The following is a 26,154-nucleotide window of genomic DNA, read 5'->3' as shown; positions in this document are numbered from 1 at the left end:
GGAAGACAAAGAGAAAAAGAGAGTTGGGGAAAATAAGAGAAAAAGAGAGACCCGGGGCAGAGAAAGAGCCGGGGGAAGAAAGAGAGCTGGGGGAAGAGAGTGAGAGAGCACGAAATTAAAAGATAGTGATAAGTTAAGAGATGGAAAGGGGGAGAGAGGTCCCCTACCATACAAATCCATAATGCTCTCCTCCTGCCCCTCCACAAGCCCCCTCTGTCCATGGTATAATATACTGTATATATAGTGCACACTGGGGTCTGTTGAGTCCTCCGATATATAAATACAGGACTATGTACACAGCTGCAGTAGAGTATTTGTACTTGAGTCCAGGTCATACACGGTGAGGAGGGAGGTCCCCATACACAGTGTGATCTATACAACAAGCTGACCAATAGTATGCGGGGAGGACAGGGAACCCCTCTGGCCCCACAGTACAACTCTGTCAGCAGATCACTGTGACATTGCAGGGTGGGGGGGTGCAGAAACTCACGACATGCTACAATGTGATTGTACAATCTGCTTTACATCTAACAAGTACCGTCTGCAGTAGAAAGGCCTGCTAAGTGATACCTACCCGAACCTAATGTCAGTATTGGCTGGGGCTGTATGGACACGGAGTACTATCGGAAAATAGGAGAACATAAGCCTTTTCACTTCTGCCATAGATGGAGAAAGTTGGGATGTAATGATGCCATAATTGAAGAGTTCTGGATTCTACAGAAGAGCAATGCCCTTGAGTCACATCACAAACAAATCAAATCTGCCAAGTCAGCCATCCACAGTCCACACTTCTGCGTTTCCATAGATATGTGACCGCGGAGTTCAGGAAAGGAGATGAAGTTAAACTGCTGATTTCACCCATAAAAAAAAGTACCTTGACATCTTTTCAGCCCAACACATGAGGTTTGTGGAAGTACTTTGTAAACAATTTTTTTTTTTTAAATAAAGTCCTTATTTTCACCTCTTTTTATCTTGTGTTACATCTCGGTGCTGCTGATCTCCTGCAGCCTCTTTGTAGCCACCTCATGTCTACATAGACTTCAGTGATAGCTGCATGTCACATTTCAGGGTGGCTTTCTGGATGGTGACAACAGTGAACCATGTCTATGTTAAAACAGACACTTGTAGTCTCCATTAGTACAATCAGAAGATGAGGCCAGAGCGTTGCCACCTAATAAAGGGCCTGGACACAAACCTTCATGGCAGAATCACCAGGTATATCAACAAAAGCTGAGGATTTAAATATATTGAAAAAGGACTCACATTACGACTAACATTACATTAACACATGAAAGTTCATTTTGGATTTTAGCCATTGGCCACATTCATTGTACAACGTAACATGCATCAAAAAATCAGTTTCTTCTCATATGGTCACAAACCTGGCCATACAGTAGTAACCTTTTTCTGCTTCTGGTCAGTCAAGTTCGATTCTTAGAACAAAGCAGTTTTTCCACCATCAACTAACAATGATCACCAAATGGTAGCACTCATTATTGTCACCATGGCAGCTAATAACAGCCTGGTCACAGCACAAATGCACAGGGTCATGCACATTGCCTCTGTAGGTAAGGTACATACCAAGTCATCCCCCTAAAACCAAACTGACTGTGAAAAAAGTCCTCATAAACAAAACACCACTATGTCTATGGAACAGAGAGCCCACTAAGATAGCCATATTAGAGATGTGCAAGGAGAGATACACTATATTACCAAAAGTATTGGGACGCCTGACTTAACACACACAGGAACATTAATGGCATCCCGGTCTAATACTGCGTACACACGGTCGGATTTTCCGACAACAAATGTTCGATGGGAGCTTGTTGTTGGAAATTCCAACCATGTGTAGGCTCCATCAGACATTTGTTGTCGGAATTTCTGACAAAGGGGGTGCAGTTCCCCTGAAATGCGTTGGCTCCATCTTCAATAAACCAACAAGTGAGACTTATTTGGACATTGGGTGCTCTCCTCCAATCACCCAAGTGTTCCGTGCGGTAACGCCCCCATGGTCATTATCAGAAAGGTATCAGCCCTAGATCCCTACGGAGTCTATCACCTACCACCTACAATTGCAATATTACCCATTGGAAGCAATTCCTTTTATATCCTCCATACAGTAATCTACCACTAGGAAGCCTACAGAGCGCCAGTCCAGCGATGTCTTCCACCCAAACTTGGTGGTTGTGCAGGAATGCGACTTACCCCAGGTTATATCTGATCTTGGTGGTGCACTGAATTTCTAATAAACTTATGCTGCAACATATTTCGTTTATTAGGAGCCTAGTAGAAGGTAGCAGCCATACAGAAGCTTCTTTGGGGCAGGATTACGTGTTATAGACTTATTATGGGAGCACCTAAAAAATATTTTTGGTGCTGTAAGTCACTCAGGGCCACGGATAAGGGGGGTCCCACCGGTGCTCCTGTAGGGGGCTCAGGCAGCTGAGTGAATTGGATGTGGGCAGAGGGGGCAATTACTGGAACCGATCCCCTGTATGGCACTCTCTGCAGCAGCTGAAAAGTGGCTTCTTCTCCTCTCCTTCCTGCCAGTTTTCAGCTGCTGCAGAGAGAGCACCATACAGGGGAATGGTTCCAGTAATTGCCCCCCCCCCACCACCACCACCACAAATGATTCCAGGAATTGCCCCCACCCGCCGCAAATGGTTCCAGTAATTGCCCCCCCCACCACCGCAAATGACTCCAGGAATTGCCCCCCCCGCCGCAAATGGTTCCAGTAATTGCCCCTCCCACCGCAAAAGATTCCAGGAATTGCCCCCCCCCGCTGCAAATGGTTCCAGTAATTGCCCTCCCCCACCGCAAATGATTCCAGTAATTGCCCCCCGCCGCAAATGATTCCAGGAATTGCCCCCGCCACAAATGGTTCCAGTAATTGCCCCCCGCCGCAAATGGTTCCAGTAATTGCCCCCCCCCCACACTGATCTCCCTCCCTGTGCACCACACTTTTCCCCCACCCCTGCAGTGCTTCCGGCTTCCCTCCTCTCCTTCCCACCGGCAGCTGCAAACACACAATAGGATCCTTCAGGATGGAGAGTGGGGGGAATAGTCGGGTAAATATGTCACATTTGCCAGCCCCTTCCTTTCCTGAATGAACGCAACGAGTGGTCGGTATTGATCACTCACTGTGTTCATTCATAACTAAAGTATAGAAAACTATTTGGGAGGGGGGGGGGGCTGTCAGGTTGGCTGTATGGGGCCCCTGTGGTTTCTAACAGCAGCCCTGAAGTCCCTTATCCATGCACTGATTACTGGTAGGGTTTGCCACCTTTTCTTCAAGGCAAACCCGAACACTTTAGCGGCCTGGGACACCCCAAGGAGAGTAGTAATGCGGTGAGCATAGCGTGGTCGCAGCAAACAGTGGGTGTGGCCTAAATGTTCTTGCCGACATCATCGCCCTGCCCCCGAGTGATGCTGAACCTGCCCCCAGACAGCTGTCCGCAGCTCCCAGACAGCAACAGATTTGTGTGCGACTATATTGGCTACTTGGGGAGCCACAGCCTGGTCTGAATAATGTGTCCGGGTTTCAAGTCCACCTGAAACCCGGACACATAATTCAAAACCTGGACTGTCCAGGTGAATCCCGGACAGGTGGCAAACCTGTTACTAATTACTAGGTATGCCATCAACAGTTTTTCAAGCCCAGTGCATCCATATATAAAAGTACAAGGTTCATGGGAAAAGACTGTATGGTCTGTCTCCGCAGTCTGACTTCACCAAGCAGAATTGGACAGCTCTGTGTTTGCTCTGAGGATCAAGCAGGCAGTAGAGCATAGCCAACCTCACCAATCTGGTTCCTGAACTCGCCCCACACATAACAGTGTTGATTAAGAAACCAAATGATTGTTGTCTATAGCAGGTTCCAGTTTGTTTTACACTGAGTGTTTATATATATAAAAAAGAATGCAGTATCAACAGGCCTTGGGCAATGGCTGTTAAATCTATCCACTACAAATTGTAAAGTGAAAAAACGCATCATTAAAGCATGTAAGTAAAACATCAACACAAAAAGGTCTTATGTGAGGATGAATGTCAACACACATGCCTAATGCTACAAAAAAAACAAAAAAAAACACACACACCTGTACACACATACATTGATCCAAATGACCGCTCCATGGGACCATCTCTTCTGTGTCTTCTAAACACCCCATGTGCCCATTATGGGGGTGCCCACCATCCCTGCTGGATTTTTATTTCTTTTATATTCTAGCCGATTCAGCCCCGGAAGATTTTACCCCCCTTCCTGACCAGAGTGCTTTTTGCGATTCAGCACTGCGTCGCATTAACTGACAATTGCGCGGACATGTGACGTACCCAAACCAAAATTGACGTTCTTTTTTTCCCACAAATAGAGCTTTCTTTTGGTGGGTATTTGATCACCTCTGCGGTTTTTAATTTTTCGCGCTATAAACAAAGAAAGAGCAACAATTTTGCATAAAAAGCAATATTTTTTGACTTTTTGCTATAATAAATATCCCTAAAAATGCATAAAAAAACTAATTTTTTCCTCAGTTTAGGCCGATATGTATTCTTCTACTTATTTTTGGTAAAAAAAAAAAAAAATATATAAAATATATTTATATATATCTATATATATATATATATATATAGATATATATATATCTATATATATATATATATATATATATATATATATATATATATATCTATCTATATATATATATATATATATATATATATATATATATATTATATATATAGAGAGAGAGAAGACTGCTGTTGCCTCTCTTCTCTCCCTCTCGCTCGCTCTCTCTCTCTTGCTCGCTCGCGCTCTCTCTCGGAGCGGACGACTACCCGACACACAGATCTATACTACACTAACTAGACTAGATAGATATCTCTCTCTCTATATCTCTCTCTCTCTCTCTCTATATATATATATATATATATATATATATATCTCTATCTATCTATCTATCTATCTATCTATCTATATTTTTTTATATATAGATAGATATATCTATAGATATAGATCTATATATCGAAATAACCATATATTGATTGGTTTGCATTTTTATTATTAATTTTTTTTATTAGTAATGGCGGCGATCTGCGATTTTTATCAGGACTGCGACATTATGGTGGACACTTTTGACACTATTTTGGGACCATTGTCATTTATACAGCGATCAGTGCTATAAAAATGGCAGGGAAGGGGTTAACCACTAGGGGGCGATGAAGGGGTTAAGTGTGTCCTAGGGAGTGATTCTAACTGTGGGGGGGAGGGGCTTCCACTGACATGACAGCGATCACTGCTCCCGATGACAGGGAGCAGTGATCTCTGTCATGTCACAAGGCAGCTCCCCGTTCTGCGGCTCCATGACACGATCACTGGGATACCGGCGGACATCAAGTCCGCGGGTCCTGCGGGCACGATCACGCTGTACGCGGCGGGCATGCCCACTAGCCCTCACATTTAAAGGGGACGTACAGGAACGCCCATTTGCCCACCGCTGCCATTGTGCCGATGTATACCGGCGTGCGTCAGTCGGCAAGTGGCTAGAGAAAGTAGCGGGAGGATGTGGGACGCACAGAGAGGAGCAGGGACATCCAAATCTCCCAGGTGAACAGGAGCAGAGTCAGGAATCATGGCAGGGAGATCTCACTTGTGGAGTATTCCAGACCTACAGGAAGCCTCAACCCACCAGGCTCCATTTATAGGCAAAGTACCACTTTTGGATGGACTGATCCTTTAAATGCAGAAATTAGAATGGAGCATAATCATGCAGAACGCCCAGGGATCGGAGATATCTACACAAGGGACTGTGTACAGTGCAGATGGCTGCACTTCCCTAATGGTGAAAACATTGCGGCACTTCTGGGAATAACACAAGGAAGAAAAACAAGATTTCAATATCTCATGATGAAATCAAATTACCACAACCTTGAAGAAGCCAGAAAAGCACTTTTCTGACTTACTCAGCTTTAAAAATATGCAAAGAATCTAAATCTAGGGGTGTATTTAGAAAGCAGAGCACATCACTGTTTTATACATATTCATTCTGCCTTAAAGAGGACCAGTCTGCAATGCACGATTATACAGTGCACATCTGCATCCTTATCTTGGGAACTATGCCTAGCAAGGAGGGGAGCAGGGTGCGCTGAGCTTCTGAGACACTGTTGGGAGGGGAAACAGGTTAAGCCACACTCCTGAGTCACTGCAGGGAGGGGGAGCAGAACTGCTCAGTTACTGCTGGGAGCAGGGTGAACCAAGCTGCTAAGTTACTGCTGGGAGAGGGGATATATATATATATATATATATATATATATATATATATATATATATATATATATATATATATTTTTTTTTTTTATCTTTAGGCCATACTTCCATCTTCTGGCCCTAGTGCTCTTATTTGTCCATCATCCCATGGCCGGGGGAACTCGGCATCACCGAACACTTGATTCACTCTCGATATAAACTCTCTATTGGGACATGGAGATGCAACCTTAAGATACAGGTAAGTGGGAGGAATGCCGCGCCTACTCTAAGGCTGGCCATACACCTATAGATTATCTGCAGATTTTCTATGGTTAGATGGAAAAAGTGGGAGATTCCTCCATCCACACAGTTTAGCGAACGTGGAGAGATCTGTTGCACATTTTCTATCTAACCATAGAAAATCTGCAGATAATCTATAGGTGTATGGCCAGCTTAAATCTTAAGCAGCCAACACAACAATCAGACTAATTGTGAGATAATAATGTAAACGAAATGTGTAGCGCTAATAAAGTTGAGTACATTAGAGAGTGATCCAAATGTAAATCTATGTGTATACAGTGTCCATGATAGTGACACTCAAAATTAAAGAATAATAATTTGTGTAATAAAACATATATCTGTAAGTGTTATATGGACAATTATAGCCACAGAAATCGCTGTAACCTGTATATCAAATATTCACTGATATACTGTGTAAAAACAAATGTGAATGGTATTAGTGACAGGAATATATCTGCAGATCGCAGTGAATATCACATCAACAGTGGAAAACATGATAAAAATCAGGAACTCCACACCATGAATGGGTGATCCTAAAATTCACAACGTTCCAAAAAAAAATATACAAATGTGAATAATTAAATGAAAAAGACAACACCTGTCTGATGTGTTGAGATAATAAATATCATAAACATAAAACAAGTGATATCATGTGAACAAAATATTTAGCATCTAGAGTCCATGTAGATAAACAGGGTGAGGGTTCATAAAGATGAAACCATAATACTGTTTACATTATAACCTTAAGATCCAGTCCTTTTTATATTTTCTTTGCTTTAAAAAAAAAAAGATATTTCAAGGGAATGTTCATCTGTGATGCCACCATAGGATATGTAAGTCCTCCTGAATTTGAACAATGTATATATTATAATTACTCTACTGTAAAAAAAAAGTCTGTTATTTGACATTTATGTATTTCTTTATGATTACATTTTAGAAATATAATCTGTCTCTTAAAACACCCCTGAGGAAAGGAAATAAACTGAAACGCGTCGGGTGAAGGACAGTACTGGACGCTATGCTATGATTATGGTGTTTCTGGACACCGTTTTGTATACATTCCATGTTTTTGTCCACATGCAAGTGTTTTTAATATATTTTGTTAAACATCTTTTTCTATATACATATATTGATTTACTCTTCTCAATATATAAGTGCCTAAAAAGACTATGATAGTGGTCACCAGGACAGAGGGTAAAAAAAGAGAGACTATGATAGTGGTCACCAGGACAGAGGGTAAAAAAGAGAGAATAAAGATTGTGGTCACCAGGACAGAGGGTAAAAAAAGAGAGACTATGATAGTGGTCACCAGGACAGAGGGTAAAAAAGAGAGAATAAAGATTGTGGTCACCAGGACAGAGGGTAAAAAAAGAGAGACTATGATAGTGGTCACCAGGACAGAGGGTAAAAAAGAGAGACTATGATAGTGGTCACCAGGACAGAGGGTAAAAAAGAGAGACTATGATAGTGGTCACCAGAACAGAGGGTAAAAAAGAGAGAATAAAGATTGTGGTCACCAGGACAGAGGGTAAAAAAGAGAGAGACTACGATAGTGGTCACTGGAACAGAGAGTAAAAAAGAGAGACTATGATAGTGGTCACCAGAACAGAGGGTAAAAAAAGAGAGACTATGATAGTGGTCACCAGAACAGAGGGTAAAAAAGAGAGAATAAAGATAGCAGTCACCAGGACAGAGGGTAAAAAAGAGAGACTATGATAGTGGTCACCAGAACAGAGGGTATAAAAGAGAGACTATGATAGTGGTCACCAGGACAGAGGGTAAAAAAGAGAGACTATGATAGTGGTCACCAGAACAGAGGGTATAAAAGAGAGACTACGATAGTGGTCACCAGAACAGAGGGTAAAAAAGAGAGAATAAAGATAGCGGTCACCAGGACAAATGTAGTGATAAAAGGGAGAATAGGATAGTGGTCACCAGAATACAGGGTAGAAAAGAGAATAAATAGTGGTCACCAGAACAAATTGAGAGTGGGTAAGGGCCCTTTTACACATAATGTAATGACTGCTGGTTTTCCACAATGAATAAATGGCAGTCACATCTAGGGAACACAGAAAATAATTTTCAATGTGCCCCACTTGCACTGCAAAACAGTCTGGTACGGTGCAGTGAACTGCGGCAAAATGCAGACATATGATATTTTAGCACACAGGTAGGCACTGCATGTCACTGCACAGCACCACAATGCACCACACTGCTGTGTAAATATATTAATGAAGTGTCACTTTGTGCACTTAAAACAAAAAAAAAAAAAAAAAAAAAAAAAAAAAGAGTACACTGCACTAAAATCACACTGCTCCATCACTGCGGCTCACGGTCAGCTGCCTGCTTGTTAAAATGGAGCATTTAGCGTGCAGGCAGTGTGAACGAGCTCTCAATGTCACCGATAGGTATTCAGACAAATATATAAAAAACAAGCAGGAGTTTTACCCCCATAAACGTGCCATACACTAGCAGAACTTCATTCAAACAAATGTTCATTTTCCAAACATTTGTTCCATTTTCTAATGGTTAGTGGGGTCAAATTGGTGTTCGTTTTTGACCAGAATGATGAGAAGATCTGAAGGCGTAGGCTGGAAACCTACTAGACCTGAAACGTTTTTAGCTTTACATACTGTATACTTTAACTTTCCTACTCAGGTTGCATTCACATTATAGTGTTTCATTGATGCGCACAAAAAAATACCGTGCGTTGTAGTGCCACACGCATAAGGCAGCTCAATCATTTTAATGGGGCTGCCCAACGCATGAAAAATGCAGCAAAGTAGCTAATGCACCTGAGCTTCCTGCAAAGAAAGCACGTCTGTTCTGCCATGTTTGGGGTGCCATTATGTCAGGTCTGGGCTCAGCCTTCCCTTCTCTGCGCTGACCTCTCACCTGTCGACTAATTGCCAACTCCTATCTCTCCATAGTTACTCAGCTGTTGATGATATCCTGCTCATCAGTCCTGCCTACTTAAGCCGTTCAGCCCAGTGGATCTCTGCCTTCGGCTTGGTCAACATCACAAGAAACTATCTCCTGCATTCCTGGTTAAAGACTGGCTTTGCTGACATCCCTTCTGGCTCCAGATCCTGCCTGCTGTTCCTCTACATTGATCCCTGACTTCTGGCTTGGCTGACTATCCGTTCCGGTTACTGAACTTTGGCTATGTTTTGACTACGTTTGTTCTTTTTACTTTTCTTATTAAACAAGTGTGATTTAACTGTACTTCTGTCTTGGTCTGATTTCATGGTTTCTGACACATTAACAATGAATGGCACCCCAAGAGGGCCAGGTGTTTTTCCCACATTTGCTATTTAGCACATGCTTACAAAACGCTATAGTGTGCAGGCAGTCTCAATTAGCGTGTAATAAAAGTCAGAATATGTGTGAAAGAAGTTCATAAAAAAAACGTCAAATATTTACATCCTCCTCGTATAACGAGTGGCAGACTTGTAGAAAGGTTTTCCCTTTCTTCTCAATAAAAGATTTTCATGAGAAGTATACACAGACTGTAATGTGGCTGGTTGTGCACATGGTGGGATATTGGCACACTGCCTCCAATTATAGCATTAATGTACAAATTCTATTACAGAGCGGAGAGAGAGGACTCAGGAAATGTCACAGATAACACAATTAGAGGAATTCCTGCTGCTCTCCGCCGCTAGGCTTTGAGATGGTGTGAGTGTCCCCCCTACGTTTTATTGGGGTCACAGCAAGGCTGGTATGGTCACATGACACCATGCCTCCATTTCTACCTCTAGGGTACTGGTAGATGTCCCACAATGCGGCAAGAACTATCATCAGAGCAGAACTCCGGACAAAAATTATAAGATGAACATGCAGAGCCCGTTAAAAAGATAACAAAACCAGCTTTTGATCCATAATTCACCGTCATTCTATAGATTTCCCCCGCAGTACTTTTTTCTGCCACCAGATGTCCTCAGTTTGATGGCCAGCATCATTCTACCCTATTCCTCGGATCCCAGGTCAATTAGGGTTACCACCTCATTCTTTTAGGCTAGATACACACTTATGCATTTTTAGTGCTTTTTGCATTTTGCAGATTTGCACTACAGAACATGTTCCATAGGAAACCATGGTAAATGGACTGTAGTGTAAATCTGCAAAATGCAAAAAGCACTAAAAATGCATAGATGTGAATCCAGCCTAAGGCTCCATTCACACCAGCGTGTTTTTTGATGCATTTTGCATTTTGCAGAAATGCATGGGAATTTTTTAACATGGGTTCCTATGGAACATGTTCACATCAATGCCTTTTTGTATCTCTGCATTTTTGGAAAGGGTCAGGGACTTTTTTTCATGCAAAATGCAGCGTTTTGCATGTAATAGAATTCAATGGACAAGCATCAAAAACGCAAGTGCAGCATTTTTGCAGCGTTTTTGATGCGTTTTTGCCGTATTTTTTCATTTTTTTTTTTGACTGTATACAGTCAAAAAAAAAAAACTGTAAAAAATAAAAATAAAAAAAAAAAAACGCAAAACGCGGCAAAAACGCTGCAAAAACCCTACAAAAATGCTGCTCAAAAACGTGGCAAGCATGACAAAAAAAACCTCCAAAAACGCTCAAAAGCAACATGCATAGGTGTGAATCCAGCCTTAGGCTGGATTCACACCTATGCATTTTTAGTGCTTTTTGTATTTTGCAGATTTGCGAAAATTTGCAAAAATTTGAGAGCTGGTTCTCAAATCTTCCAACAACAAAATCCGTTGTCGGAAATTCCGATCGTGTGTACACAATTCCGACGCACAAATTTCCACGCATGCTCGGAATCAAGCAGAAGAGCCGCACTGGCTATTGAACTTCATTTTTCTCAGCCTGTCGTAACGTGTTGTACGTCACCGCGTTCTTGAGGTTCGGAATTTCCAACCACATTTGTGCGACCGTGTGTATACAAGACAAGTTTCCGCCAATGTCGTTCGGAAAAAAAATCCACAGTTTTGTTGTCGGAAAATCCTATCGCGTGGACGTGGCATTAGGCTCCATGCACACTGGACGTTAAAATAATGTTTTGGGAAGCACAGTGGTGTAGTGGTTAGCGCTTTCGCCTAGCAGCTAAAATGGTCGCTGGTTCAAATTCCAACAGACACCATCTGCCTGGAGTTTGCATGTTCTCCCTGTGCCTGCGTGGGTTTCCTCCAGGTGCTCCGATTTCCTCCCACACTCCAAAGACACGCTGGTAGGTTAATTGGATCCTGTCTAAATTGGCCCTAATGTATGTATGAATGTGAGTTAGGGACCATAGGTTGTAAGCTCCATGAGGGTAGGGACTGATGTGAATGTGCAAAGTATATGTAAAGCGCTGTATAAATTGACGGCGCTATACAAGCACCTGAAATAAATAAATAAAAATAAATAAAAACGCCAGTAGCTTTGCAGTGAGTCTTTCAACGTTTTAACAATAGTGTTTATTAGCGTTTTTCCACTTTAGCGTTTTTAGCTGTTTTTTTTTTTTTTATATTTTTTCTTTTTTTAATGGATCAAAAACATTAAAAACCGCCGGCGAGCCACGTTTTTTAGCGTTTATCGACATTTATCAGCATTTATGAGAGTTTGCCGTTTTTTTTGTGGTAAGAAAAACGACTCCTGAACGCGATTTTATGACAATCAGAAAACAGCCCATAAACTCTACTGCCGATAAACATCCAAAAACGTCCATGTGTGCATGGACACGTAGGATAGAGGGGAGTTTATGGGCTGTTAAAAAAAAAAAAAACGCCCAAACTCCCAAAAACAGGTTAATTCTGTTGGTAAGCTGATTGGTTGGCGAGTTGAGCTGGGAATTGTCTCTGGTTTTGTCTTCCATGTGCTCCTTGCTGTGAAGGCCAGTTAAAGGTGGGGGCAGGGCCCATCTCTTTGTTACTTCTATGTGACTTGTGCCCAAAGACTTTAATGGAAGTCAGATCCTCATCCACATTGATGTGATTTAGAGCGGACATTACAGGAAGATAACCCAGGCATTCCCTGCAGAGTTCCCTTCAAAGTTACATCAAGTCGCATCAGAGTAGTATTCGATTCGCATCAAGTCGCATCACAGTAGTACTGGATTCCCATCAAGTCGCCTGGCAAAGTTGCACAGTAAGACACGTGACTTTCAGGTCGTAGTAGTGTGCGCCGAGCCTAAATCAGACACTATGTGTGGACAATATGAACCTCTTGACCCTCCAGATGTCTAATTCTCCAACCAAAACTCCTATGTGGACGGAAGCAATGTCAGTGTAGGAGGGTTCCCTGTTGAAGTATCAAGACATACAAAATGCCAGGGGCTGAATGAGCCCACCAGACTCCACCTTTTACAAAAAGATCACTTTTGGGTGGACTGGCTCCAACAAGAACTGGGTAATATTGTTATGAGATCATTGTACATATAAAGAATGCTTAGTGTAGACCTTTAATGGCAAGCTATAATGGGGTCAAGATTTTTTTTTTTTTTTTTTTGTGTTTCCGTTTTTGGTATATATTTATTGTTTATACACACATAGGGCATGCACACTGTTTTTCAGTTTAAACATCTGATGAATGCTGGTACATGACAAAGGATTCCCTGATCACTATGGCTTAGCTAGTGTGACAACACAGCAGCCCCTTTGTCTCCTTGAAACCCACCTAACAAAGCAGCCCGATAAGGCATGACAGCTGTTGTGGTTTTCTAAAAAGGGGCCTTTTCTTTTTAAGACGTTACACCCCCATTCATATATATACAGATTTGCCACGTGGCAGCATATATCAATTGAATGGGCTGCCCTATGCCCAAGAAACATGCCAAAAAGTAGCTCCTGCAACTTTTTTTTTGGCATCTCGTAAGCACATTTGGGGTGTCCTGAAGAAATATTGGCCCCACAAGCCTAATGCACGTTTTCGGGAACGAGCGCGGAAATGTGCGCAGCTCTGAATGGGGCCTTAAAATGGTTGTAAACCCCTCCCCCCCCCCCCCCCATGAGACATTTTTACATATAGGTAAGCCTATAATAAGGCTTACCTATATGTACTGAAAAGATCTCCTAAACGTGCGCCGTTTAGGAGATATTTACCTTGTAGTGCGGCGATGAGGTGAGCGCGTCCCGTGACTGGCGACTCCCCCACGCATGCGTGGGAGTGACGTCATGCAGCTCCAGCCAGTCACAGAGCCGGAGTCTGTGGCCCCGGAAGGAAGAGGGGTGAAGATGGATGCCTCCACCAGCGGGGACAGCGCGGGCTTCGTTTGCAGGCAAGTGCCACATAATGGAATAGTATGCGATGCATACTAGCCCATTAAACTTCTACTTTGCAGGAGAATAAAGGAGGAGTAAAACCCACCAGGGTTTACTTTCTCTTTAAAGTGGTTGTAAACCTCAGACATGAAATAAGAACAAAGCATATCCCTCTATAGTGTGTACTTGTCTCCATCCAGAGTAGTAAGCCCTCGTTCACACTGAATGCAAGTTCATCTGAAATCGCACAACTTCAAAGGCAAACGTCAGTGCGACTTTGAAGACATATGTGCGGCTTCATGCACAGATGTCTATACAAGTCACACCCGAAATCAGCAAAAGTAGTGCAGGAACTAAGTTTTCAAATCGATGTGGTACCGTAAAGTTGGCATTGCATCGATTTGAACATGGCCTTTGCCAATAGGCTGCGACTTGTCATGCAATTTGACCTGCCACGACAAGCCGCTCCAATGTATATGAGGGCTAAGAGTCATTTCTCTCTGCTATCCGCATGAGTCACTTCTGACAAATTTTCCTGACACCAAGAGAAAAAAAATGAAGGTGAGAGGGGAGGGATCTCCAGCACACAGCCTGTGATTGACAGCCTCAGCTCTGTTCCTGTGTGAAGTGGGGAGTGTCCCTTCCCTCCAATCAGCTCTCGTCACTGAGTGTGGCAAAGTAACTTCACCTCTTTGTCCCCTTTTTTTCTGACAGCTCAGACAAGCTTTATAAATTCTGGACAGCTGTTGAGAAGACTGCAGAAAAACCAGGTACAACTTATATAGGAGGATTTGTTTAATCTCTGTGCATCACCTGAGGCTGTTCACTTCACTGGGTATATGTGAGGGTTTACAACCACTTTAAAAAAAGGTCTGGATATTTTATACTGTCACATAGGTTCAGCTTGGACCAAACAACTATGTAAAAACCAAAACCAGGCTGATGCCCCTGGAAGCTGGAAATCTCTGTAGTAGACCCCGCTCATCCAGGGACCTCCACACTGAGCGGCTGCCCTGCTGCATTGTGAACACAGGAGGTCGGCCGCTCAGGATGGGAAGGCTTTGCATTTTCTGAATGACTGCAAAGAGTTCTCCATGTGAAAGAGGTGGAGAGGTAGGTTGGTGACATCATGATCTCCACATCATCCAATCAGAGAACACTTTGCATTCTTTCTGAATGACCCCCCCCCCCCCCCCCCGTGTTGAGCAGCCGACCTCCTGTGGTCACTATACTGCAGGGCAGCAGATCAGCACGGGACCCAGAAGTAAAGTGGAGATCACTGGAGTAGTGGTGTCTACTACAGAGATTTTCAGCTTCCAGGGGTATCGGCCAGGTATGATATATACATATCCCGTTTCCCGGAAAATAAGACCTAGCGTGATTGTCGGTGATGGCTGCAATATAAGCCCTACCCCCCCAAACAAGCCCTACCCTGTTTCCCCAAAAATAAGCCCTACCCTGAAAGTAAGACCTACAAGGACTTTAACTAGGGCTTATTTGGGGGTGGGGCTTATATTGCAGCCATCACCGACAATCACGCTAGGTCTTATTTTCCGGGAAACAGGGTAGCTACATTGGTCCCAGCTGGATCAATGCAATAATGTACAGTAAAACCTTGGTTTGAGAGTAACTTGGTTTGAGAGCGTTTTGCAAGACAAGCAAAATATTTTAATAAATTTTGACTTGATATACAAGCGATGTCTTGATATAAGAGTAGCGTCATGTCACAACTGAGTATAAAAGAGAAGAGAGGCGCCTCTAAGTGTAGCAATATGGTTACATTTAATGAAGGTACAACATTTAGCAACTCACATGGTTGATGATTAAAAGAGGCACATCTAAGTATGCAGGCTTCCGGGGTAAAGCTGTCCACATAGACCGTCCTCCGTACCTCTATCAAAGTCGTCCTGTCCATACTGCGCTCCACGAGCGCCTTCAAGCCTCTACTGCAGGGTAGTCTTCCCCATCACGATTGCGGACTGACAGCTGAGAGAGCCGGCGATGTGGAGGATGGTCTATGTGGACAGCTTTACCCCGGATGCCTGCATATTTAGATGTGCCTATTTTAATCTTCAACCATGTGAGTTGCTAAATGTTGTACCTTCATTAAAATGTAACCATATTGCTACACTTAGAGGCGCCTCTCTTCTCTTTTATTCTCTGTAGCTCCTGCTGGATTTTGCTTCTAATCCCCTTGTGGAGGCTTCCATTTGTGGATGGACATTTTATGGTTACACAACCTATCACATTGCTATAATCTTTTTATATGGACTATAAACTGAAGGTCTTATGAATAAATGGTTGTGGAACGAATCATCTGAGTTTTCATTATACCTTATGGTGAAATTCGCTTTGATATACAAGTGCTTTGGATTGCAAGCATGTTTCTGGAACGAATTATCTTCACAATCCAAAGGTTTTACTGTATAAAATATTTATACCTGGAATTCTTTTTTAACTCGTAAAAAGGGAGAGTCTGAAACCCTGACAGGGAGACTAGAGCTCCCACTGCTGGTTTAAAAAGAGAATGCAGATTATTAAATATGCAATATTTCAGAATTAAAAATGGACTATATAAACTTTTTCTTTAGCCCTAAACTATCAAAAAATATATGTTTCCTTGGATGAGGATTCCAGTAACATAAAAACCTACCACTGTAAGTCTCCAAAGTACTCAGGTGGCCCTGAGCCCTGGGTGCTGGGTAAACATACACCATCGTCCTGCCCAACACCGGAGCTCTCCCATACCTTTGTGTTATAAAATACCTCCATCAAACTGATAGGTTCACTTTACAGAGACATCTGTGCCGCTGGCTGGTACACCGGATTCTGCCTACATTTCTGTAACTAGAGTGATGATACCCCCTGTAGGCACTGCAATGATACAATGTTTCCTGTCTACAGCAAAAAGCAAAGTGCCAAGATTATACTAGAAAATGAAACAAAACGGACATTTTCCCCCTACACATTCCAACAAATATTGGTCGTCTGGAAAGATATTGCACATATTTGGGGCATCTCCTCTCTGGCATAAATATAGTTAACTAACACTTTGAAGGGTTTTCTTCAACCAGTGCCAATGGGGCATTGCAGGTACTTCTACACCCAGTGTGTCATGTCATGGGGCATTCCAGATATCCAGGTACGTCTACACAAATTAACCCTGGATACATTAAGGAAACGGATAAATGGGACTTTTGAGGCAAGTCATCTCTCAAAGAAAATCTAACACAATCACACATACAATAAAATATTAGAACTTTATTTACATATAGGTTAAAAATCATAAGGACACACCATCCCCAATATGTCTTAAATCAATCAATCACTACACGCCCTTTGTGCGGGTTCACATGCGTTTTGTACATTCACCCTATTTTTTTTTTTACACTTGTGATATTTATATCTGTTGAATTGCATGGTTTATTTTTGTGTTTTTCACCAACAGAATATAGTCCCTTTGAACCCCTGAAGAAGCCCCCCGGGCGAAACGTGTTGGGACTCTCCCATCCATCCACAGCATAACAAAAGCTCACTTTCTGTCAAAATCTCCTGAATTCAACCAACTGGGAAGGATATATTGTATTCATTATTCCCTATAGGAGTGTTGGGATGTCTTTGTAATAATAACAGTGATGTGAGGATGTAAGGGTATAAGGGGGGTTTATGTTCCAAAACTGCATACAACCATTATATAGTGTATGACTGATTTTAGACATATTGGGGATGGTGTGTCCCTATGATTCTTAACCTATATGTATATAAAGTTTTGATATTTTAATGTATTTGCAACTGTGTGAGATTTTCTTTGAGAGATCACTCACCTCAAGAATCCCATTTCTTTGATGTATCCGGGGTTAATTGTGCCTAGTATTTTGGAGGGATGTGACAATATTATCTGGGTTCTTCCCTTGCCATCATTTTAGGTACTACTACACCCAGTGTGCCATGTCATGTGGCATTCCAGATGTCCAGGTACTACTACACACAGTGTGCCATGTCATTTGGCATTCCAGGTACTACTACACCTAGTGTGCCATGTCATTTGACATTCCAGATGTCCAGGTACTACTACACCCAGTGTGCCATGTCATTTGGCATTCCAGGTACTACTACACCCAGTGTGCCATGTCATTTGGCATTCCAGATGTTCAGGTACTACTACACTCAGTGTGCAATGTCATTTGGCATTCCAGGTACTACTACACCCAGTGTGCCATGTCATTTGGCATTCCAGATGTCCAGGTACTACTACACCCAGTGTGCCATGTCATGGAGCATTCTGGGTGTCCAGGTACTACTACACCCAGTATGCCATTTCATGGTGCATTCCAGATGCCCATGTACTACACTCAGCATGCCATGCAACAGAGCATTCCAGCTGTGCGGGTACTGCTTCACCCAGCATGCTACGTCATGGGGCATTCAAAATATCCAGGTACTACTATACCCAGTGTGCCATGTCATTGGGCATTCCAGATATCCTGGTACTACTACACCCAGTGTGCCCTGTCATTGGGCATTCCAGATACCCCGGTACTACTACATCCAATGTGCCATGTCATTGGGCATTCCAGATATCCTGGTACTACTACACCCAGTGTGCCATGTCATTGGGCATTCCAGATATCCTGGTACTACTACACCCAGTGTGCCATGTCATTGGGCATTCCAGATATCCTGGTACTACTACACCCAGTGTGCCATGTCATGAGGCATTCCGGGGTCCAGGTACTACTACACCCAGTGTGCCATGTCATGGGGCATTCCAGATGCCCATGTACTACACTCTGCATGCCATGCCACAGAACATTCCAAATATCCAGGTACTGCTTCACCTGCCATGTCATGTCATGGGGCTTTCCAGATATCAATGTACTACTACACCCAGTGTGCCATGTCATGAGGCATTCCCACTGTGCAGGTACTACTACACCCAGTATGCCATTTCATGGGGCATTCCAGATACCCACATACTACACTCAGCATGCCACACCACAGAGCATTCCAGCTGTGCAGGTCCTGCTTCACCCAACATGCCATGCCATGGGGCATTCCACATGTCCAGGTATAACTGCACCCAGCAAGTCATGGTGTGGAGTATTCCTGGACTTGTGGTGCAGTTGATAGATTTGCCAAGTAAGAAGGGGCATGAGCCAAGATCTGTGCCAGAGTATGGACTAAGTACTGACTGTGCAAGAAAGAAGTGTACCAGATGCAACACCCCCAGGGCAGAGCAGAGTAGTACAGTGCTACACATCTCCCATTCATCCTCCAGGCTCCATAGATTCCAATGCACACAGTGCCCTGCTCCCCCTCCATCCCAGTGCCATGCACACTGTACCCTCCTCCCTCCCTCCCTGCCACCCCAGTGCCATGCACACAAGCAGACCCCATGCACACAGGGCTTTACCTTGGGCTTATTAAAGGAGGAAGCCTTGCTCTCCATTCTGCAACTTCAGTTTCCCCTTTGTGCTGCCTGCTGCATGACAGATCATATTGTCAGGTTACACCGCCCCTCCCCTCCTCTGCCCGCCCCCTGCCCGGGACAGACACGCCCCCTCCCTGTACTAGCAGTGCGGGGACAGCTGCGATCATCTGCAGTGCAGACCGCTTACTGAGGATGACTGCAAGGCAATGTGCTACTATCAGCATCAAGTGGTGCCCGACACATCAGATCCAGGAAGAGATTATATATATATATATATATATATATATATATATATATATATATATATATATATATATATACACATATACATATACACACACATACACACAGTATATACAGTGTAAATATTTTATTATATCTTTTCATGTGACAACACTGAAGAAATGACACTTTGCTACAATGTAAAGTAGTGAGTGTACAGCTTGTATAACAGTGTAAATTTTCTGTCCCCTCAAAATAACTCAACACAGCCATTAATGTCTAAACCGCTGGCTACAAAAGTGAGTACACCCCTAAGTGAAAATGTCAAAACTGGGCCCAAATTGTCAATATTTTCTGTGGCCACCATTATTTTCCAGCACTGCCTTAACCCTCTTGGGCATGGAGTTCACCAGAGCTTCACAGGTTGCCACTGGAGTCCTCTTCCACTCCTCCATAATGACATCACAGAGCTGGTGGATGTTAGAGACCTTGCGCTCCTCCACCTTCTGTTTGAGGATGCTCCAGAGATGATCAGACGTCTGCAAACATGCTTGGCCAGTCCATCACCTTTACCCTCAGCTTCTTTAGCAAGGCAGTGGTCGTCTTGGATGTGTGTTTGGGGTCGTTATCATGTTGGAATACTACCCTGCAGCCCAGTCTCTGAAGGGAGGGGATCATGCTCTGCTTCAGTATGTCACAGTACATGTTGGCATTCATGGTTCCCTCAGTGAACCGTAGCTCCCCAGTGCCGGTAGCACTCGTGCAGCCCCAGACCATGACACTCCCACCACCATGCTTGACTGTAAGCAAGACACACTTGTCTTTGTACTCCTCACCTGGTTGCCGCCACACACGCTTGACACCATCTGAACCAAATAGGTTTATCTTGGTCTCATCAGACCACAGGACATGGTTACAGGAATCCATGTACTTAGTCTGCTTGTCTTCAGCAAACTGTTTGCGGGCCTTCTTGTGCATCACCTTCCTTCTGAAACGACAGTCATGCAGACCAATTTGATGCAGTGTGCCGCGTATGGTCTGAACACTGACAGGCTGACCCCCCCCCCCACCACCACCACCACCACCCCTTCAACCTCTGCAGCAATGCTGGCAGCACTCAAAGACAACCTCTGGATATGACGCTCACCAGGCGCACTCAACTTCTTTGGTCGGCCATGGTGAGGCCTGTTCTGAGTGGAACCTGTCCTGTTAAACCGCTTTATGGTCTTGGCCACCGTGCTGCCGCTCAGTTTCAGGGTCTTGGCAATCTTCTTATTGCTTAGGCCATCTTTATGTTGAACAACAATTCTTTTTTTCAGAACTTCAAAGAGTTCTTTGCCTTGAGGTGCCATTTTGAACTTCCAGTGACCAGTATGAGTGAGAGCGATAACACCAAATTTACCACACCTGCTCCCCATTCACACCTGAGACCTTGTAGCACTAACGAGTCACATGACAAAGGGGAGGGAAAATGGCTAATTGGGCCCAATTTGGACATTTTCACTTAGGGGTGTACTCACTTTTGTTGCCAGCGGTTTAGACATTAATGGCTGTGTGTTGAGTTATTTTGAGGGGACAGCAAATTTACACTGTTATACAAGCTGTACACTCACTACTTTACATTGTAGCAAAGTGTCATTTCTTCAGTGTTGTCACATGAAAAGATATAATAGAAATTTTACAAAAATGTGAGGGGTGTACTCACGTTTGTGAGATACTGTGTATATATATATATATATATATATATTAATAACACAGTTGAATAGCTGGGTAGAAACACATCATTTGTGCCTTTGTACTGCTAACCTGCTTTAATACTGAAAGAAATAACACAAGATTCCAATGTTTGGGTAATGAAGAGACTTTCCAGTATTGAGGTGGTTAGGAGGGCACTCTGGCCAGAAGTAGACGCACCTTTGAAGTGCTCTATTGGATCCCCGTCAGCAGAAGCTTATTTTTGGGAGTGACAATTTGTATTCATGTGTTCCCATGCCTTTCTTTGTTGTGCTCAGACAAAACCTGTTCGCATGACTCGTGGGTGTCACTTGTTTGTGCTCCATCACCAGAACACAAGAACAATCTGGGAGGTGAATAGTGTGTGCCGAGGGCTTCTCATTGTCACACCACCATGACCAGTCTGTCCCCCCCCCCCCCCCCCCCATTTACAGCTAAAGTGGATGTATAGACAAAACCTCTTTGGAATAGAGAAGAAAAGGGTTGAAAGTCCAGCTGTGTTTTTTGCAGTGTCCCCGATGGAGATATTCCCTTCACTTCCTGATCCTTGTTTGCAGGAAGGGAGAAGAAAATTCTTCAAGTAAGGTCAATTCCCTCTAAATCCTTAGGAGAATCCCCTGCACCTTACATGGTGGTAACAACAGTAACATCTTGGATTTCCCCATCACAGCCCCCTTACAGAGTCCCCATCACAGTCTCCCTTCTTATACAAGAGTCTCCATGAGAGTTCACACTTACACCAGAGTTCCCATCCGAGTCCATCTTACATTAGAGGGCTAGGTAAAATCTTGCAGTGGTCCCGATTTGTCCCACGGACCATAGTTTGGAATTCACTGGTCTAGAGCAGTGGTCATCAACCCTGTCCTCAGGATCCACTAACAGATCAGGTTTGCAAGATTGACTGAAATACATCACAGGTGATATCATTTGCTGCTCAGTGATTGCAGTATTCTAGTCTGCATCTCCCCAAGGTAATACATAAAACCTGGCCTGTTAGAGGGCCCTGAGGACAGGGTTGATGACCACTGGTCTAGAGCAGGGATCCTCAAACTACGGCCCTCCAGCTGTTGCGGAACTACACATTCCATGAGGCATTGTAAAACTCTGACATTCACAGACATGGCTAGGCATGATGGGAATTGTAGTTCTTGAACAACTGGAGGGCCATAGTTTGAAGACCCTTGGTCTAGAGGAACAGGAAAAGTAGTTTTAGTTACTTGATGCTTCTCCTCTTTGGTGTTCCCTCATACTTTGCTAGTGGAAGGTCCTTCAGCATCCCCAAATCCAGTGCAGGGCTATGTGACTGCTGAAGCTTAGGGGATAAGAAGCTGCCAGACCAGTCTTACAGCCTGGAGAGCGTAGAGGATCAGGTAAGTACGTTTCCTGGTCCCCTAGATATAATCAAACATTTCAATTCTTGCAGTATTTGGGCAGCTCCACTGCAGTAGAGACTTTTTACTTCAGCTCTAAAGTAGAACTACCGGCAAAACTTTTTTTTTACTATTTGAATACAGGAATAAGTGAGGGTTATAACTTCTGTAAGATTTTTCTTTTTTTCTCCATCTGTGGCCTATTGGGGAGATCTCCCTTCACTTCCTGTCCCATAGCCAAACCAGAAGTAAGAGGAAATCCCTGCAAATTAAAAGGAATGCCTTGGGGACCTCCAGGTCACCAGAACTACTGTTCCCATTGGAAGATTTCGCCTCCATTACTTTTCTGGGGACAACCCAAAATGTAGGATTTTCACGTTCAGTAAGAATAGAAATAGATAATGATAATAGGCAAATAGAGGGCTTCAAGCAGGCCTTCACTAGTGATATACCAGAGGGAGTCAAACCACCAGCAATCCGGGTGTCATGATTAAAGTGGAACTCCGGGAGCAGACTCTCGTATAAGAATAAAAAGCTGTAGTTTGTCTGCCTTCCACTCCTCTTGGCCATTCGTAGAATGCAGCGTATCCCATGAATAGTTTATTGAAATTAAAGAGTTTGAGAGCAACAAAAGAAAAGGGTTACAAAAGGAAATCATTTTGATTAGTCCTGGAGGTCTCCTTTTTTCTCAGAGAAGGGTAAAAGGCTTATTCCACCCCAAGTTATTAGTATTGTAGGATTGTGTATGGGTGCAGGAGACACTTCTCCTCTGTACCTCAAATATACGTTTCGCAGACTCCTGTACTATACCTGGCTGATTCATTCCCAGCAGTCCCTATAGTGCTATACACAATGCAGTCAGCAGCGGCTGGCAGCAGTTTAATGAGAAGGAAATCTTGAGGGGGTCAAGGCCATGCAGTCCCTTTGTTGTGCGAAGGATTCCATCCCATAAGCCTTTTGGGCTGGCTTTGTAATTGGGCATTCTTGCAAGAAATTAGGAACTGGTGGTGACATGCACCTCTCCAGGAATTCCAGCAGACGGGCAAACAAAGTAGAACTAGTGGCAAAACTTGTTTACCCTTGGATAGTGTAAGGCAGGGGTAGGCAACCTCGGCCCTCCAGCTGTTTTGAAACTACAAGGCCAAATGAGACATTGGAAGACCCTGACAATCACAGGCATGACTCCTAGAGGCAGAGGCGTGATGGGATTTGTAGTTTCACCACAGCTGGAGGGCTGAGGTTGCCTACCCCTGGTGTAAGGGATGGTTATAGTCTGTTTTTTGCCATCTGTGTCCCATTGGGGAGATTTCCCTTCACATCAGGAATTGAGGGGAAACGCCTCCAAAGTTGTCACCAAAACTATTGTCCCAATTGGAAGATGTCCCCTCTGTTCCTGTTCTGATAACAATGTACAATTTGGGATTTTCGTTCACTTTCAGTGATAAGGACAGATATAGAGGGTGAAACTCCCTAACTGGGGACACAAACAGCAACAAAAACCTCCCAGGAATTCTAATCCCTGTCCATTCCATCCAAAACATAAAAAAAAAAAAAAAAAGTTTTTAAAATGTTACTAAACCCAGGACCCTGCATTCACTATATCTGGTCTTCCACAGTAACTTTTAACGTGTTAAATACCTTTTCTCATCAGCATTATATAGCATTCTTGTGACTTCCACCCTGGTTAAAGCTTGTAGGAGGAGTTTTCATTCTCCTCTGAATGTCCTATGAGGCTGCATGACCCCTGACCCTCTGTCTGGGCAGTGCTGATCACATGCACTCTCCCAAGAAAACTAAATAAAAAACTTTCTAGCAAAACACATCAAACTGAGCATGTGCAGAGTGCCCCCAAGGTTCTGTACTAATAGGAGATGGATTGGGGACTGTGGAAGTAGGGGAGGATGAGAGAAGATGGAATAAAACAGCCTTTTTACACAATGCGGAGGATTAACCTCTTTGGTTCCATTATGAGTATAACAAGCATGCTTTACTGCATATACAGACTGATTATACTATTGTGGGTTTAGTAACACTTTAATGGGTCATGATAATCCACTCGCCTTCCCACCTCTCAGAGACTCCAGTGGCAAGGTTTCTATGCCGCCTTATGGTATGCAGCAGGAGGAGCAAGGACTCTATATATTTATTTATAACTTAATAAAAATCTAACAAGTGCTCTAATACTCTAATCCCTCTCCACTCTATCCAAAACTAAAAAAAAAAAAAAACTAAAAAAAAAAATAAAGTTTTGAATTTTGAATTACAGGGGTTTCCGGATTAGCTCTCAGGGGACAAAAAAAAAAATAATAATAAAGTTTTGAATTTTGAATTACAGGGGTTTCCTGATTAGCTCCCAGGGGACCAAAAAAAAATTATATAATAATAAAGTTTTGCATTTTGAATTACAGGGGTTTCCTGATTAGCTCTCAGGGGACAAAAAAAAAAAAAGATATAAAGAGATATTTGCAAACTTGCTTGATATGTCCAGTCCAGATATATTGGAGTCTGTGAAGGTTATTAAGAGTAGAACTTTGACATGCTGTATCTGCTGCATTTGTTCTTTTTTGTCAAAAACGTTCAATAAAAACCATTAAAAAAAAAAAAAAAAAAACAAGAAACTAGCACTTTTTTTTTCTTTGTGCTTGAACAGTTGCACAGCCCCAGCTTCCCAAGCGTTTCCGGCCATTGACCTCTCCTTGTTGTCCCCTTTCGGGATGTAATGGCCAGGATCTGATCCCTACTGCTTGCACACCTCACACAGAAGGTATAAAATCAAAGCTATATAATGTTATCTCCAATCATTTCACAGAAAGCCTACAGGAATGAGATTAACTGTAAATTGCAAAAGAGTGAACTCTGGAACTCCTGGACAGAGCTGGAAAAATACTTGCACAGATTTGTGTTGGTAGAGATAAGAGGCGAGAAAACTCTCATTTGGCCCCTTTCACATGTGCGGATCCGTATTCAGCCATCCACTTGCTCAGCAGGGATGGCTCCATTGATCCCCCGCTGAGCCGGCGAATGACAAGTCCGTCTCTGCACACTGCGACCTGTCAGATCTCCGCTCTCCTCTATGGGGGGGTTTAATAAAAAAGGACCACCTGTCCGTTTTACATCCGATCCGCCAGACGGATGGAAAATAGGGTTTCCATCCGTCTGGATTTTGCGGAGCGGATCGGATGTCAGCGGCGGACATGTCAGCGCTGACATCCGTCGCTCCATAGAGGATGTATGGAGCGACCGTTCAGGTCCATCCGAAAAAACTGACAGGCGGATCTGAACGGTCCGCACGTGTGAAAGGGGCCTAAGACAATTCAAGGAAAGCAGCGCTTGTTTGAGCTGCAAATGCAGGCAAATATTTATCATTATGGGGGAAGCCTGATACAATTGTTCCAAGTAATTACCCACCCATGTACCTTTGTTTGTACTGCAGCAGAAACTAAAACCTATTGTGTGCGTTTGCTATTTGGCTGTGCGGACAACAAGAACACATTTTTAGTGGCGTATCTGGGACAAGCAAATATTGTCTAAAAACAAGATCCATGTAACCTTGGATTACGAGCATAATCCGTTCCAGGAGAATGCTTGTAATCCAAAGCACTCACATATCAAAGAAAGTTTCCCCATAGAGGTCAATAGAAACAAAG

At 43.3% G+C, this 26,154-nt stretch overlaps 1 protein-coding gene across 1 annotated transcript in view; it reads right to left on the bottom strand.

The window, feature by feature from the left end:
- The window catches only part of ADA (adenosine deaminase), a 98,169-nt gene extending 78,875 nt beyond the window's left edge, over nt 1–19,294 (bottom strand). The window contains exon 1 of the mRNA XM_073607579.1: nt 19,164–19,294. Within this exon, the coding sequence (XP_073463680.1) occupies nt 19,164–19,199 (36 nt within the window). The 5' untranslated portion in view covers nt 19,200–19,294. The remainder of the gene's footprint in view (nt 1–19,163) is intronic.
- Between the last annotated feature and the right edge of the window lie 6,860 nt (nt 19,295–26,154).

This window comes from Aquarana catesbeiana, linkage group LG12 (assembly GCF_042186555.1).
Source record: "Aquarana catesbeiana isolate 2022-GZ linkage group LG12, ASM4218655v1, whole genome shotgun sequence".
Classification (NCBI taxonomy): Eukaryota; Metazoa; Chordata; class Amphibia; order Anura; family Ranidae; genus Aquarana; species Aquarana catesbeiana.
Note: the sequence above shows the minus strand (reverse complement) of the source record. Positions and strands in the feature narration are given on the sequence as shown.